Source organism: Dioscorea cayenensis, chromosome 19 (genome assembly GCF_009730915.1).
Source record: "Dioscorea cayenensis subsp. rotundata cultivar TDr96_F1 chromosome 19, TDr96_F1_v2_PseudoChromosome.rev07_lg8_w22 25.fasta, whole genome shotgun sequence".
Lineage (NCBI taxonomy): Eukaryota > Viridiplantae > Streptophyta > Magnoliopsida > Dioscoreales > Dioscoreaceae > Dioscorea > Dioscorea cayenensis.
Window position 1 is genome coordinate 25,735,948 of NC_052489.1, and position 14,298 is coordinate 25,750,245.

General features: G+C 33.6%; 1 protein-coding gene across 1 annotated transcript; it reads right to left on the bottom strand.

Annotated features, from left to right (window-relative positions):
• Window positions 1–1,693: 1,693 nt before the first annotated feature.
• LOC120283413 (probable WRKY transcription factor 70) lies at window positions 1,694–3,241 on the bottom strand. The gene is made up of 3 exons (XM_039290097.1): window positions 2,843–3,241; window positions 2,560–2,664; window positions 1,694–2,439 (listed from the first exon to the last, which is right to left on the bottom strand). The coding sequence occupies exons 1-3, from the start codon at window positions 3,109–3,111 to the stop codon at window positions 1,974–1,976; spliced, it is 840 nt and encodes a 279-aa protein (XP_039146031.1). The 5' UTR covers window positions 3,112–3,241; the 3' UTR covers window positions 1,694–1,973.
• Between the last annotated feature and the right edge of the window lie 11,057 nt (window positions 3,242–14,298).

The window sequence follows — 14,298 nt, forward strand, 5'->3', positions numbered from 1 at the left end:
GAGCCACCGCTGTTGGACACACTGGTGCCCATCTTCACTCGACCTACCTCTCCCGAAGACGATGAGCTTGCGACCTGTGCATACGTGAGATCCTTCTTATTTTGACTATTGTCACCTGAAAGCCCCTCGCTAGACTGCTTCCTGGAAAACTCTTGCACCTTCCCGTCACCACCACCAGTCCCACCGGAGACCCCCCCAGAGATTCTTCAGGAGGCTCATCACCCTTGCCCTTCCACACTTGCACGGTTTATCTCATTAAATTGACTGTTTCTTTTATATAGCATTGTAAATGAAAGCATTCTTCTAATCTATTTTAAAGTCTAAATTGATGAGCCACTTATGGCATTGGCTTTCTATTATTCTCCACTTATGATAACCACAAAGAAATGTCAGTAACTTCATTGAAGGTGTCTGGCTTGAGGGGACCATCTTTAATGCTATCTTTTCTAAAATAGTTGCTTAGTGATGAGGGAAGAAGGATTTGGTTACAAGTCGTTTTATATGACTTTGGACGATACTTGCTTTGGGAAGTTGATAGGAAAATTTGGAGGGTTCGTACCATAAGATAAGATCCCTTTTTTAGATTTTAATAAACATTAAATGGTTGAAGGTTATTAGATTATTCATTTCATTGATTTTCAAAATAAATTTTTTATTGTCAATTATCTCCAACATTCCTTGTATGTATCAGTTAATTTATCTTTATTTTTTTCCTTCTTTTTAATCTGGCTCAAAATAGAAGATAGCCAAAGTACCTATTTTGATTTCTCTGTTAGATATGATTATACGACATTAGTACCATAGAAACTATAAACAAGAAACAGAACATGATCCTCTGTTTTTGAATTACCTATGAGATTATATATATATAAAGTTATGCCATCATCTTCTTGAAGGGTGGCATTATTTTAACTACTAAATGATTCTAAAAGTATGAATCCATCTTCTTAAATTAGAAGGAAAACCCCTCATGTCAACTATATGATGTGTGAAACTTGCACAGAGAGAAGAAAAGAAATGAAAGAAAAACTTAATTTGATAATTTTTTTATTTTATGTAGAGTTGTGTAATGATCAAGAATGTCAGCATGGCTATAATTTTCATCCTTTTGTCCTTCATTCTTCTCCTAAGACTTGGCCAATTCTTTCAGAGTGCTCACACGTATCAAAAATACATACATATATATATATATATATATGTCAAAAAGGCATACATATATATATGCCAATAAAATAGTTTGTTATCAAAGCAAATGGGTGGAAGAAATCTAGACAGGAAATCTTGGATTAAATCAACCCAGTTTCTTATACTCATTCAAATAATGACTGTTTGAATTAGTTAATGACAAGTTGCTATTTTATCACTTTGTTTGAGAGATCAAATCAAATGGATGCTAAAATTGTCGAAGCATGATCATTTATAGTGATGATGATCATAGCAAAACATTTCTGAAGTTAAGAAGCAAAACTCGTTTCACAACTGCAGTAAAAAGACCCAAAAAAAACAGGGCATAAAGAGAGTTCATTCTCAATGAAAACCTAAACTGAATGCATATCAAATCAACACAGCATAATACGACAAACAAAGAAGACTTGAAAGTTTAAGAGTCACCAGAACTTGTACAAATGCCAAGTAAAATTGGGTATAATTTTTCCACGCCAAAGATTTATTTCAGTAACAAACTGCAAACTTCCTCTTCAAAGTTGAGACACAATGCCATTCACAAACAAGATTTACACACATAAAAGACTTCAGTTTCATAATTGTTCTAACCTCTATTTCACACAACTCAGAGACATTATTTGCATGTAATATGTTTGATATCTTAAGAGAACAATAAAGACCTGCAGCTTGAATACTTCAAAAGCTGGCTTAAAACTGTACATATATATATATATATATTATCACAACATCCTCTGAAAAGACTAATAATAAAACTAGAACTAGTCCTACAATCTCCCTAAGCAATAAGTTTAATTGGGAAACATTGCTTCTTGATTAATTATACTATCAAAATCAAAAAAGCCTTGAATCATCCCCAAGTCTAGACAATCTGAATTAGAACAATCAAAACCAGAAGTCTCCTCCGGTGTCATCTCCGGCAACATCTGTTCAAATGTTGTAAACTCCGGCGGTGGTGAACTCCCGGAAGTCATGTTACTTAAGACTTCTTCATCGTTTTCTTGTTTCAATGAGGAGAAAGGACCGAAAGGCAATTCGATGTTCTCGCCGTTGTTACCGGAGGCGAAACTAATCAAGCAAGAAGAAGCATGATGAGGAGCACTTGCAAGGAGTTGAGAAGTAGCATTAATTGGATCTTTGCAAGTGTGTTCTCCCATGTAAGTGATAACATACATAGATGGATCTTCCTCAGATTTCTGAACTTGTCTTGTTGCTTGACAATTCCTATCATGCTTGTGTGTGCATCTGAAGTAGCTCCTGCAATTAACAACAGATTCATTTCATCATCATCATCATCATCATCATCATCATCATCATCTCTTAATCAATCAAAGATCAAATTAATCCATATGATAATATATATATATATATATATACCTTGGGGATGAGGAACCAAAGATCTCTTTCTGGCCATACTTCCTCCAAGAAAAACCATCTTCAGCAGTCTTGGCAACAACCTTTCTGGAAGGGAAAGAGCTCATCCTGAGGACATAATTGTCAATAGAATCAGAAAAAATAAAAAATAAAAAACACTCTCTTGACTTTAAAAAAAAAACTCAAATCTCATTGGTTAACACCGAATTTCATGCAATAATAATAACATCTTTAACTGTAAAATGACCAAAAAAAAATAATAATAATAATTAAGGATCATATATACCTTCTCCGGCTACCACCTTTCCCTTCCTTCACAGTCACCCCTTTCCTTTTCCTGCCAGTGCTCTCACTTCTCCGATCAGACTCTTGGCAAACCTCTGACACCTCACTGGATTCATTAAAAACACTGATAGCTTTCATGATAGAGCTCCTCACCTCCCTGAGCAACTCCTTTGCCTTTTCATCAGGAAAAAAACTCACTAGCATGTTCACTTTCTCTTCTCCTTTCATCAGCTCTTCAATCACTGAGTTTTCCTTCTCAAGAGACCTCATCCCTCTCTCTTTCTCTCTATTACCTTCTTCTCTTCCTATCTTTGTTGAGCTTTGTGGGAGATATAAAAGTGAAGAACTGGGGTGGTGTTTTATGTGGAGATGATGAATGAATGAATGAATGGATGGATGGATAGATGCGGATAGATAAAGAGAGTTTAAAGAAGGAAGCAACATGGGAAACAGAGGCTTTGATCTTGATTCTTGAATGACATTGAGTTAGTGATGTCATCACTGTGACATCACCAACATCTTACCATGATTCATTCACCCATTTATCATTATGGACACAGCTTCTTTGCAACTTCATTATTAAGTAACCCACAAGTTGCCCTTGTGCATGCACATTGACATATTATTAGTACTTGTATTTTACTGCGTGGCCACTGGTTTTCTTGTCATTTTCATCTTAAAAATTATTCTTAATTTATATATATACATATATACACATCACCATACTCTAGAATAGTTATCTCTTTTGACTCTGTGTGCAATCGAAAGTTTTTTAATTTTTTGGCAGAGTTATTGTTTTTCTACATAATATAAATATTGTTCATTGATTATTTATTTATTTATTTATTTTAATAATAGAAAAGCGCCCTTTCTATATAAATATAAACAGTAGTAAACAGTACTAGAACCCGGATGTACAATATGTACAATATAAAAATAGTATAAAAATCCCGGATGAATAGTATATGAACAGTATAATAAACAGTACTGGTGGAGGAGGGATTTGAACCTATGACCTCCCCCTTATACTTTGGTGTCATACCATTGGACTATCCAATGATTGACTTGTTCATTGATTATTGCTGTTATCTCTAGTTTTAGTGTAATAATTGTGATTATATTATAATGACAACATGATTATTATATCTTGAATGAGATGGTGGATTTTTGTGTCCCCCCATGTCTGTCATTTAACAAAACAAACTAGGGCTCTCTCCATGTGCTCATGTGTTTCCAAATTTCTTTGTGGCATGCGTTCACATGGATGATGGGATGGGTTTCTTATTTCCTTGACTATGGTTAACAAACTAACTAGATCATTTCTTGGTCTGGTTAAACATTTTTTTTTAATGTAAATTTTGTATATTTTTAATAGATTTATGAGTATATTATTTCCCCTTTTTTTATGCCTCATGCGTGATCCTCCTCCGCGCTCTCGATTAAGAAGATTTTTGTCATCTTTGGATGATTTTTGATTTTTGGTTATTTTTCATTTTTGTCTATTGGTGTTTTTTTTTCTAAAGGTGTATCACCTCTGATAATGTCTTTTTTGTTTTCTGTTTTGTTTTTTTGTCTTTTTTTTTATGTTCTTGTTGTTTTATTTGTGTCTATTTATTTATTCATATTTGTTTTTTTTAATAAATCTGATTCATCCACTTTATTTAAAAATAAATAAATAAATAAATAAATAAAAATAAAATGGGAAATACTCTTATTTGAAAACACACATTATTAAAAAAAATATTAATATGGGTCTAATATTATGTGAGCATATTAGCCTATTTATATTTTTTTATTATAATATATTATTATTTGATAAATATGGAATATGATTTATAAACAATCCCATCAAAGTTGTTTTATGAAAAATGATTCAGAGTATTTACATCAATCAAATAGAATGAGAAATATGCATATTTGAAAACATATGTTATTAAAATATGTTTCATGTTTCAAATATATATTTTGAGTTGATTCATATTTTTATTATGTTTGTAAATAATATATCGTATATACATGAGTATCAGCCTAATATTATCCGGCCCCGATTTAAATTTTATAAACCAAAACTACATATAATATGTACATATAATTGTTGGTTTATAGTTCTAGAGGTACATCAACTTGTCCTTTGCAAACATTGAAGCAACACTAAGTATTTAATTTATCATCATCTCATTAGAATTTACGGGTCCAAGATATATGATTGAATGATCATTAATTAATTCATTGAAGGAGGCAGTACTATTGATGTAGAAAATTGGCGCCACTTGTCCCATGGCCAACCCAGCAAACTTAATTGTTTGTTGGAGATGAATTAAAACCCGTATTTTATCATTCATTGCTAACTTCATCTTGTTCTCGCCAAAATAATAATAATAATAATAATAATAATAATAATAATAATAATAAATTAAAAAATAAAACTTCTTTATCTTTATCTTTATCAAACAAATATATTAATTGCAGAGGAATGTGTAACTTGAACAAATATCCAAGATATGGGTGGTCTTTCAAAGATGTTTTTATATAATTATTAAAATTAGAAAGAATTTTTTTATTAAATATACAAAACATGTAACATATACCAATATACAAAATATACAGAGTGTATTAAATATGTCTTCATAAATATTAAAATCAGGAAGAAGAAAAGTTCATTTTAAATAGATAGAAATATGTAACTTGTACAGTTGTACATATATGCAATATATGCATGGTGTTTTAGAGGTGTTTTCATAATTATTGAAATTGCGAAAAAAGAAAATGTATTTCATTAAATATAGCACAATGTGTAATTTATACAAATGTGCAAGATATGCATGATATTTTGAAAATGTTTCAATATATTAAAAAAAGGAGACAGTGTTTTAAAGATGTTTTTCATAATTTATTGAAATCATAAAGAAAAGTAGCATTATAAAGGAGACAATGCATGATTAAAAAAGAAGTTTTAATATATATATATATGCGGATAAATTTTAACCAATATAGACTGGATGTCTGCATTGGTTAAAGATAAGATGATATGGATGGATCCATGAAAGCCGGGACTTGTGACCTTTCCAAATTCTATATACAAATATTGCAATAATACAATTTGGCCCAGTGCCAAATTAACCAATTCTAAAAAAATTACTAAACGCGATATAATTAACATCATTTAAATTCTACTTGTCCTTCTTAATCTTTGGGTTAATCCAAGACTTTAATGCTTGTCATACTCACTTTGTTTACCAAAATCACATGAGGTGACTTAACATGATATGTGTGTATCTCTATGGTGCCAACCATTTTTTGTGGTCCATCTTCTTCACTAGTTATATGATGCATGTGTATATGCTATTCATTCTATTCGTCATTTTCCTTATTTTACTAAATTTTAAAACTTTTTTTTTTAATTATGGGGTTATTGTATATAAAAACAAAAGGCTGGTCTTCTTCTAATATTTGATTATGAAAATAATGAGCAAAAGATTGAGGATGACCTCTCCACTAGACTTGAACTCCTTTCCAAGTATCGTTTTGGTTTTAAAGTTATGTCTTTTTTAATTTGTTTACATTCATATGTCTTGTTTCATCTTTTGATTTTTGTGGCCACACTATCATTTTGACCCTTTTTTTCATCGGAAAAAGTTGAGTGAGAATTGGTTGATTTTTTTTTTCTTATAAAAAATAAAATAGAATAGAATAGAATTCCTTAAAAAGTATTCTTAGCTATTTATTTACTTATCTATTATAGTAATTGTTAGTTCCTCTGGTGTGGTATGTGGGTATTAGGTAACACTCAAGCACTCATAGAAGTCTCACACAAACCAATAAAGAAAGAGCACACAAACAAACACAAGGAGACACACAACGTTGGTAATCCAGGTTCAGCGTCCCACTGCTCTACGTTTGGGTAGGCCCGGAGATAAATAATCCACTAAAAGAGGTAAAAAATAGATGAGTACAAACACTTGTCACTCACACTCTCAACGATAAAGATCACTACCCTCTCAGATTGTTTGGTGCTCACACTCTCCTCAAGAGTCACTCAAGAGTCGCACCCTACAATCTCACTGAGCAAGGTGAGCTTAAATAGACGCCTCAGCGTCCCAAATATAGCACATACCTCTTTTAGAATCTCGCTGGCTACTAATTTAAAAATCTGCTGAAATTAGTCATTTGCTGACTCCTGTTGTAACACGAATTGCAACATGCTACGGCTCGCGACTTGCTGATTGACCCAGTTACGTTGCGGACGACCTCAAGACCCATCAACCTCCCGGTCGTGCTTAGTCCAGAGTCGATGCGACCCGAAATCTCCCGATCCCGATTGCCGGAACTAACCTACCTCCTCGGGTTCCTCATCACGCGGTCCCTCGCCAAAGGGCGCAGCGTCCTGTGCGTCTTCCATGAAACTTGCCAAACTTAGTCTTTTAATTCACCTAAATTTGGTCTTCAAAGATTCTCCAAACTTGATCTTCAATTCACTCAAGTTTGGTTCTCAAATCTTGCCTTGATAGACTTCAATCAATCTTCGTCGAGATTCTTCAAATCATATCTTTTATTAGTCTTCATTCACACCATGAATAGATCTTTCTTTAATTAAGCTCCACCATATTTAATCTTCAATCATATCTCTCTAAGTATGGTCTTGATATGATCTTGTCTTCAAAATGTAATGCATTGCCAAAAATAACTCCACCAAGATCTTTAAGATAGCTTCACCATGATCTTCAAGATATTTGACCACATGTTGTAGACTTACTAAAAATATCTCCACCATGATCTTCAAGATATTTGCCTTACACTCCAAGTCTCCATGCCATGTCACCATGCTTGCCACGTCATCAATTATGCCTTATCACCATGGTTGCCACGTCATCTTGTCGTGATGTCAAATCATGCCAATTAAATAGTGCGGTTGCACTAACAATCTCCCCCTTTGGCATAATTTGACACAACTGCTTCTGCACGCCCGGGACCGACTCTTGTTACAACATTACATTACAACGACTGCACGGACAGACTATACTTGACGTATTTACTAACTTCCGATTACTAACATCAGCTGGAGAGCGAAAACCGGGATCGACACAAGATATCATCTAGTTGCTTACAAAGAGTTTGAGAAAATTTTACAAACTGCAACTAGTGAGACAAAATACGATTAAACATAATGAACTAACAAACATAACAGTGTTCAACAATAAGACCAAAAGATCAAATGTCCAAGAAATGAAAAACAAATAACTAGTCAGTCTGGTGCTAGCACACTTCTTTCTCCCCCTTTGTGACATAATTGATGCCGAAGTCTTTATGAATTGTTGCAAGTCTTGTTACACCTTCTCCGGCAGCTCCCCCCTATCTTCAGGCTTCCTGGGCTTCATCTCCCCCTGAATTGTGGCCATCGTCTTTTCTCTTCTTCTTCTTTTCAAGAACCTCCAGGCGAGATAGAATCTTCTGCTTCTGTCGAGCAATGATGAACAGTTCTGCAGATAATGCTCGTTGCCTCCTCTACGTATCTTCGAGTTGTTCTTTCAACATCTTCTCATATTCTTCTTCAACCAATAGATTTACCCCTTCTTCATCTTCAGGCATTGGAGACACCCTTCCTACAAGTAAATCAATCTTCTTATCTGGGCTGAACAGCTTCTGAGAAATCTTCAGCTTCTTCACTGTTGTATCTGCTTCTCCTTTCCTGAGTTGTACTCCATGTTGTAACAAATACTGTGACAGCAGTGCAGGATACCCAAGTGAAGTCGAGGAGTAGGAACAGTCGCCTTCTTTCACAATATTTTGGAAGATCAGCCTTCCCAAATTGAACTTCTTCCCAGTTCCAATAGCAAACAACAATAGGGCAAGCTCCTTCACTATGCTGGAATTGTGCGGGGCTGGTAACCAATTCTGAATGCCAAGTCTAAACAAAACATTATACTTGGCCGTGAGGATGGATGCTGGGAGTCTTGTCTCTTCTCCCCATGACTCTGTCCTTCCTCCAGTGATCTCTTCAGAACTTCTTCATTCAACTCAAGCCCTTCTTCATAGTTTCCCTTCACCTCTGGTTTAAACTCCAAGAATTTATTCAGACAAGTGGGAGTAAAAGGGATCCACTTACCTCGAACATAGACTCTAGTGATCCTTTGTCAGAGGGCAGCAAATTACTGTAAAATTCCTGCACTAGAGGCAAACTATAGCTTTCTGGAAATGTTGCAGACTTGTATAAACTTCTTTGTTGCAGCAACTCAGTTAATCCATACTTCTCAAAAGCTCCTTCATCAATCATCCTTTCAACCACAACTTCTCTCCCTTCAACAGATTCAAACTTCTTCTCGAATGCTTTGTCACGAAATCTGTCTTCATCACTGTCTTTTGCCTGTTGGGTTGCTTTCTTCTTCTTTTCTTTCTTAGAACTTGCTGATGGGTTCTCCCCCTGTTTTGTAGCTTTAGTACACCTTCTATTGTGTCTAGGGGAGGATTCTGCTTCGGGATCTGAGAAAGACTTTATTTTGGACTTGCCAGTCTTCTCCTTTTTTTGGATTTTCTTCCTTGACTGGGACTTCTTTTCAGACGCTACTTTCTTCCTTTTAGCAATCTGGGCAACACGATCTTTGAGTGGGATCTCATCAGAACTATGTGAACTTTCTGATGTTGCAGGAGTTGTTGTAACTTGTGCAGTGATATGGTCAGTATTTGTAGGTACATCAGTATTTTGGTGAATATTTCCCAGAACCTCACTTAGTATAGCAACAGCTTCTTCTTCAGCACTAGTGGGAGCATCTGTACTTCTTTCTCCAACCGTTTCTTCTACTTGTGCTCGGTTTGCTTCTTTTTCTGCAGCATCTTCACCCCTAGCCTGTTGTTCTTCTGAACCTTCTCCTTCTGGAACTGTAGCGGAGTCCTCCTGTTCATCTTCCTCTGCTCTCTGAACATAAGCACCTGGAAAAGACTCACGAACCCATCTCAAGAGATCATCTCTGTCTTTGACACCTGAAGGCAAATCTTGAGACGATGTTCCCGTTTCTCTTACTTCAGCATCCTGAGAAGAAACATAAGGGACAATCGCTTTCCCCAAATCTTCTGATTCTTCTTTCCTTGGTGGGCTTCCTCCAGAATCAGTCCCTCTCATCCTTACTTCCGCAATTCGGGCAGCAATTTCTTGTGGGATCGGTGGAGCACGGTGGGCCATCCTCTTTGCCTCATCTTTTCTTCTATGTCTTCGTCTTCTCCTTTGCTTACTTCTGATTTCAAAAACAATCTTTGGAAACAAATTGGGATATTAGGGTTTTTATGCCCCCATTAATTAGTTATAACTTCCAAGGCACCCTTTCAAAAAAAAATCTCTTTTCAAAAAAAAAATAATCCCTCTCCTTTTTTAATATATATTTTTTATTTTCCCTCCTTTTTATTTCATTTTTTTATATTTTTTTTAATTTTTTTATTTTTAACTTTGAGAGACATCAAGAGATTTTCACTCGTTGGAGTGTTTTGCTTGTTGACTTCATAAGACCTCTGTCAACATATTGCTTGTTGTACCATAATGTTGTACCTGTCTGATTTATCACCATCTTCAAACCTGAACTGGAGGACTCTTCTTCTTCTCTTGGTACTTCACCTTTTCGAATCTACAATTTCTTGATTACAATAGTCTTCCCTCTGACTTTTCTTTTAATGATTGCTTGTTCATGTCCAATTATTCTTCCACTTTTCAAGTCTTCTTTCAATTTGTTGCACTTGGGTCTTATGTGACCAGTCTCTCCACAATAAAAGCATGTAGGCACTTCACTTTTTGGTTCTTCCCTTGCTTTGACTTGTTTTTCTTTAATGTTTTGTTGGGCAGTTGACTTGACAAACACAACTCCTGAATCTTCTGTCTTGACACTTGAGCTTTCTCCAATATACCCAACACCATGTCGGGCTTTACTAGTTCTTCCAACTGATAGAATCTCGTCAAGCTTGGCAGTACCCTTGTTCATGGAGTCCAAGGTCTTCTCAGCATTGTACAACTTTTTTTTACATATACTCAACTCTTCCTCCAAGCGTTGGTTTTGCAACATCATATCATTAAATATGTTCATTATGAGTTTATAACTTGTGAGAAGATCATTTTTGTTACCTCATTGTACTCATTGTCAGTTTTAGTGGATGTTGTAGGCGATGTTACAACATATTACTGCAGCAGTGGATCCATTCATCACGAGCAAGAAAGGGACGTATGATGGTTGCTCGGACTTCCTTCATCGTCTTCTTCGATTGCTACCATCCGAGTCATCACTCCATCTAGCATTCGAGTGATTTTCCTTTCTTTTCGAGAGTATTAGTACAATCGGCTGATAGTGCCCAAAAGCCTCCACATTCTCTACACTTGATCTTCATGAGACGATCTTCAATTTCTTCCTTTTTGCGATGATCTTCAGCTTCTTCCTTTTCTTTATTTAGATCATCTTTTCTTTGAAATTTCTTGCCTTGTGTCTTGTATTTTCTGACCATCTCACGTAGCTTTCTTGTCAGGAGAACAACATCATTATCATCTTCATCTTCATTGTCTGTTTCAATAGCTTGTTGTGGTTCTTTTTGCTTTGTTGCTTCAACTTTTAAGGCTATATCTTCTACTCTTCTTTCAGGATTGAGGTTCATCTCATATGCTTGCAAAGACCCCATCAGCTCATCCAGTTTCATAGTTGAAATATCTATTGCTTCTTCTATTGCCGAGATTTTTGCATCAAATCTTCTTGGGAGTGATCTAAGAGTCTTCCGGACTAGCTTTTTATCCGAGTACTCCTTGCCAAGCTTGTAGGCTTGATTTGCAATGTCCATCAATTTGGCATTAAACATGACTATCGTCTCATCTTCTCCCATCCTGAGATTTTCGAACATAGTTGTTAACATTTGAAGTTTGGATTCTCTTACTAAGTTGGTACCTTCATGTATGGTTTGAAGAATCTCCCAAACTTTCTTTGTAGGCTTGATTTGCAATGTCACCGTGGTTGCCACGTCATCTTGTCGTGATGTCAAATCATACCAATTAAATAGTGTGGTTGCACTAACAATAATTATTATTATATTTGATATAAGACGGTTCTGCCTTGTTTGCTTTTTTTTGATAAACCACCATTTTAATAGAAGAGTAATAGTTCATTCTTGTCTCAACTGAAGTTTCAATATAATTACTGAGATTTCATCAATTATCCACACTCATAAATAAAAATAAAAATAAAAAACCAGGAACCTCACTTTAGTTGTTATTATTTTACTTTCTATAATGATATACTTGTTTCAACCCCCAATTATTGTCAAACAAAAAAAATCATATATTACATTCAACACTAATATGGAGTCCTTTTTCCATCCTCATCCAAGAATTTATTTATATATATATTTTTTTTTGCCTAATTAAGCATTATGCATCTTTAGAAGATAAGGTGATGATATTTTGACCAAAAATTAATTATTATAGGCTTCATTTCCATGAAGCTTCCATGGAGAACTTTGTGGCAATTTTCATTTTGTTAAATTATTCTCAAGTTTTGAATGATAAAACTCTCAAAATTTCCAAAGATTTTCTCTAAATTTTAAATAAAAAAAATGCACTCTTCCAGAAGACAAGAGTAGAGTATTTTGTCTTCTCTTGGAGATTTTAAACTAAATTGTTTCTGTGTTTATAGATTATTGACAAAAAAAAGTTTATTTTATTCAAAGCAAAATGCTTTTTTTCTTCTATTTTCTTTTCTATTTTTCTATTATTCAATCATAATTCCATGAAAGCTGAAAAGGAAAAGGGTGATGATGATGTTCCACCCCTTCTCTCTCATTAATGTCCTAGCCTTTTTTTTTAAAAAAAGTAAGATTCGCCCGTATCTTGGTTGCCTTATCTTTGTGTTTTAAATTTTTAACTTAATTAAAAAAATATCACATAGTTTATCTATTTACCAATTATTTTTTCTCACAATTTTGTTAAGAACATAAATTACTTTTTTTTAAAGTAAAACACAATAAATAAACTATTTGTAATAACCTCAGACATGCTAAGTGGTATAAAATTTTAACATAAAACTTGATCAATATTATCCAAACTCAAATCTTAAATTTTTATAAGGAGATTAAAAAAAATGACATTGATATTGTTGGCATATTTAGAGAATATTTTTGGGACACCCTTGTTATATTGTTATATATATTAAGATAATGATGTTTATTTTGGTTTGGTTAGGATATCTTTGATTTAAATATTTAAGTTAGTTGTGTGTTGATTAAAACTCAAATTAGTAGAGATTATTTTTTTAGAATTTTGCCTTTATAAAAGCTTCATGATTATGAATAAAGTGTGCAGTTTTCTTCATCTCTTCTTTTAAGTTATCAATATAAACAGTTTATTTTTTTTTCAATGGAACGTACATTATCAATTAAATAATGGTTGAATAGATAATTAAAAACATAACATTTTAAAATAATATAAATTAAAAAAATATATTAAAAGGTTTTTAATTAGAATTAAACTAATACGCCAACACTAGTATAGTCCAGTGATATGATACATTTTTTCACCTGTAGAACATAGGCATTCAAATCCGGTTAAAATATAGTGATTAAAATCTCTTAAAATAGACGTGAATAATGAATCTCCCATATATAAGGTGGGGATGTGTGATGCAATTAACACGCACACCCCGGGATGGTATGTCCATTTAGGTTTTTTTACTTAGTTTTTTTTAAAAAAATAAAAATTAAACTAATGCCAACACTCACATGAATTAACTTAATCATAAATGAAAAGTCAAACATGAAATAAATGAAGCAATTTTTTATGAGATAACAATATCTTTTTAATGCCATTTGGTTTATTTTATTCTATTTTATTTTATAAAAACAATTGAGTTGAGTGGAGAACAAGGCAGGGATGATGATGTCATATCTATGATGTCATCATGGTGACGGAAATTACAACACGTGGCATCTCATTCTCACTGTCCATATTGGCGTTGCTGATTGAAAAAAAAAATTAAGAAAACTTTTTTGATGGATTCCTTTTATACATCTTTTTCCTCAATTTTATTGAATTATTTATTCCTCATTTAAATATTTTTATTTCGGTGGAAGTTAAGTAGTGCAATGATAAGTGCTTGAGAATAAATGCCAAGCCAACCACTTTTGCAAATCGGACCACTCTTTTGTTCTTTTCTTTTTTTGTTTTCTTAGAATAAATTTAGTTATTTTTTTTTTGTTTATCTAGAGATGTAATTGGAAGATTAATTTAATAATTTGGATGGTTAAGAGTTTGAATCATGACTTGTCTTTATAAGTCACTAATGGCATTAATGATCAATAACCTTACTATTGGATGTTTACTAATTTGATTAATTCCAATTGTTCCATTTGATGTTGTTTTATAAATTTTTAGATTTAGCTTTCCAATAATCAAAACATAATTTAATTTATATGTATTTTTTGGAATTTTTTTTAATTCTTGGGGTT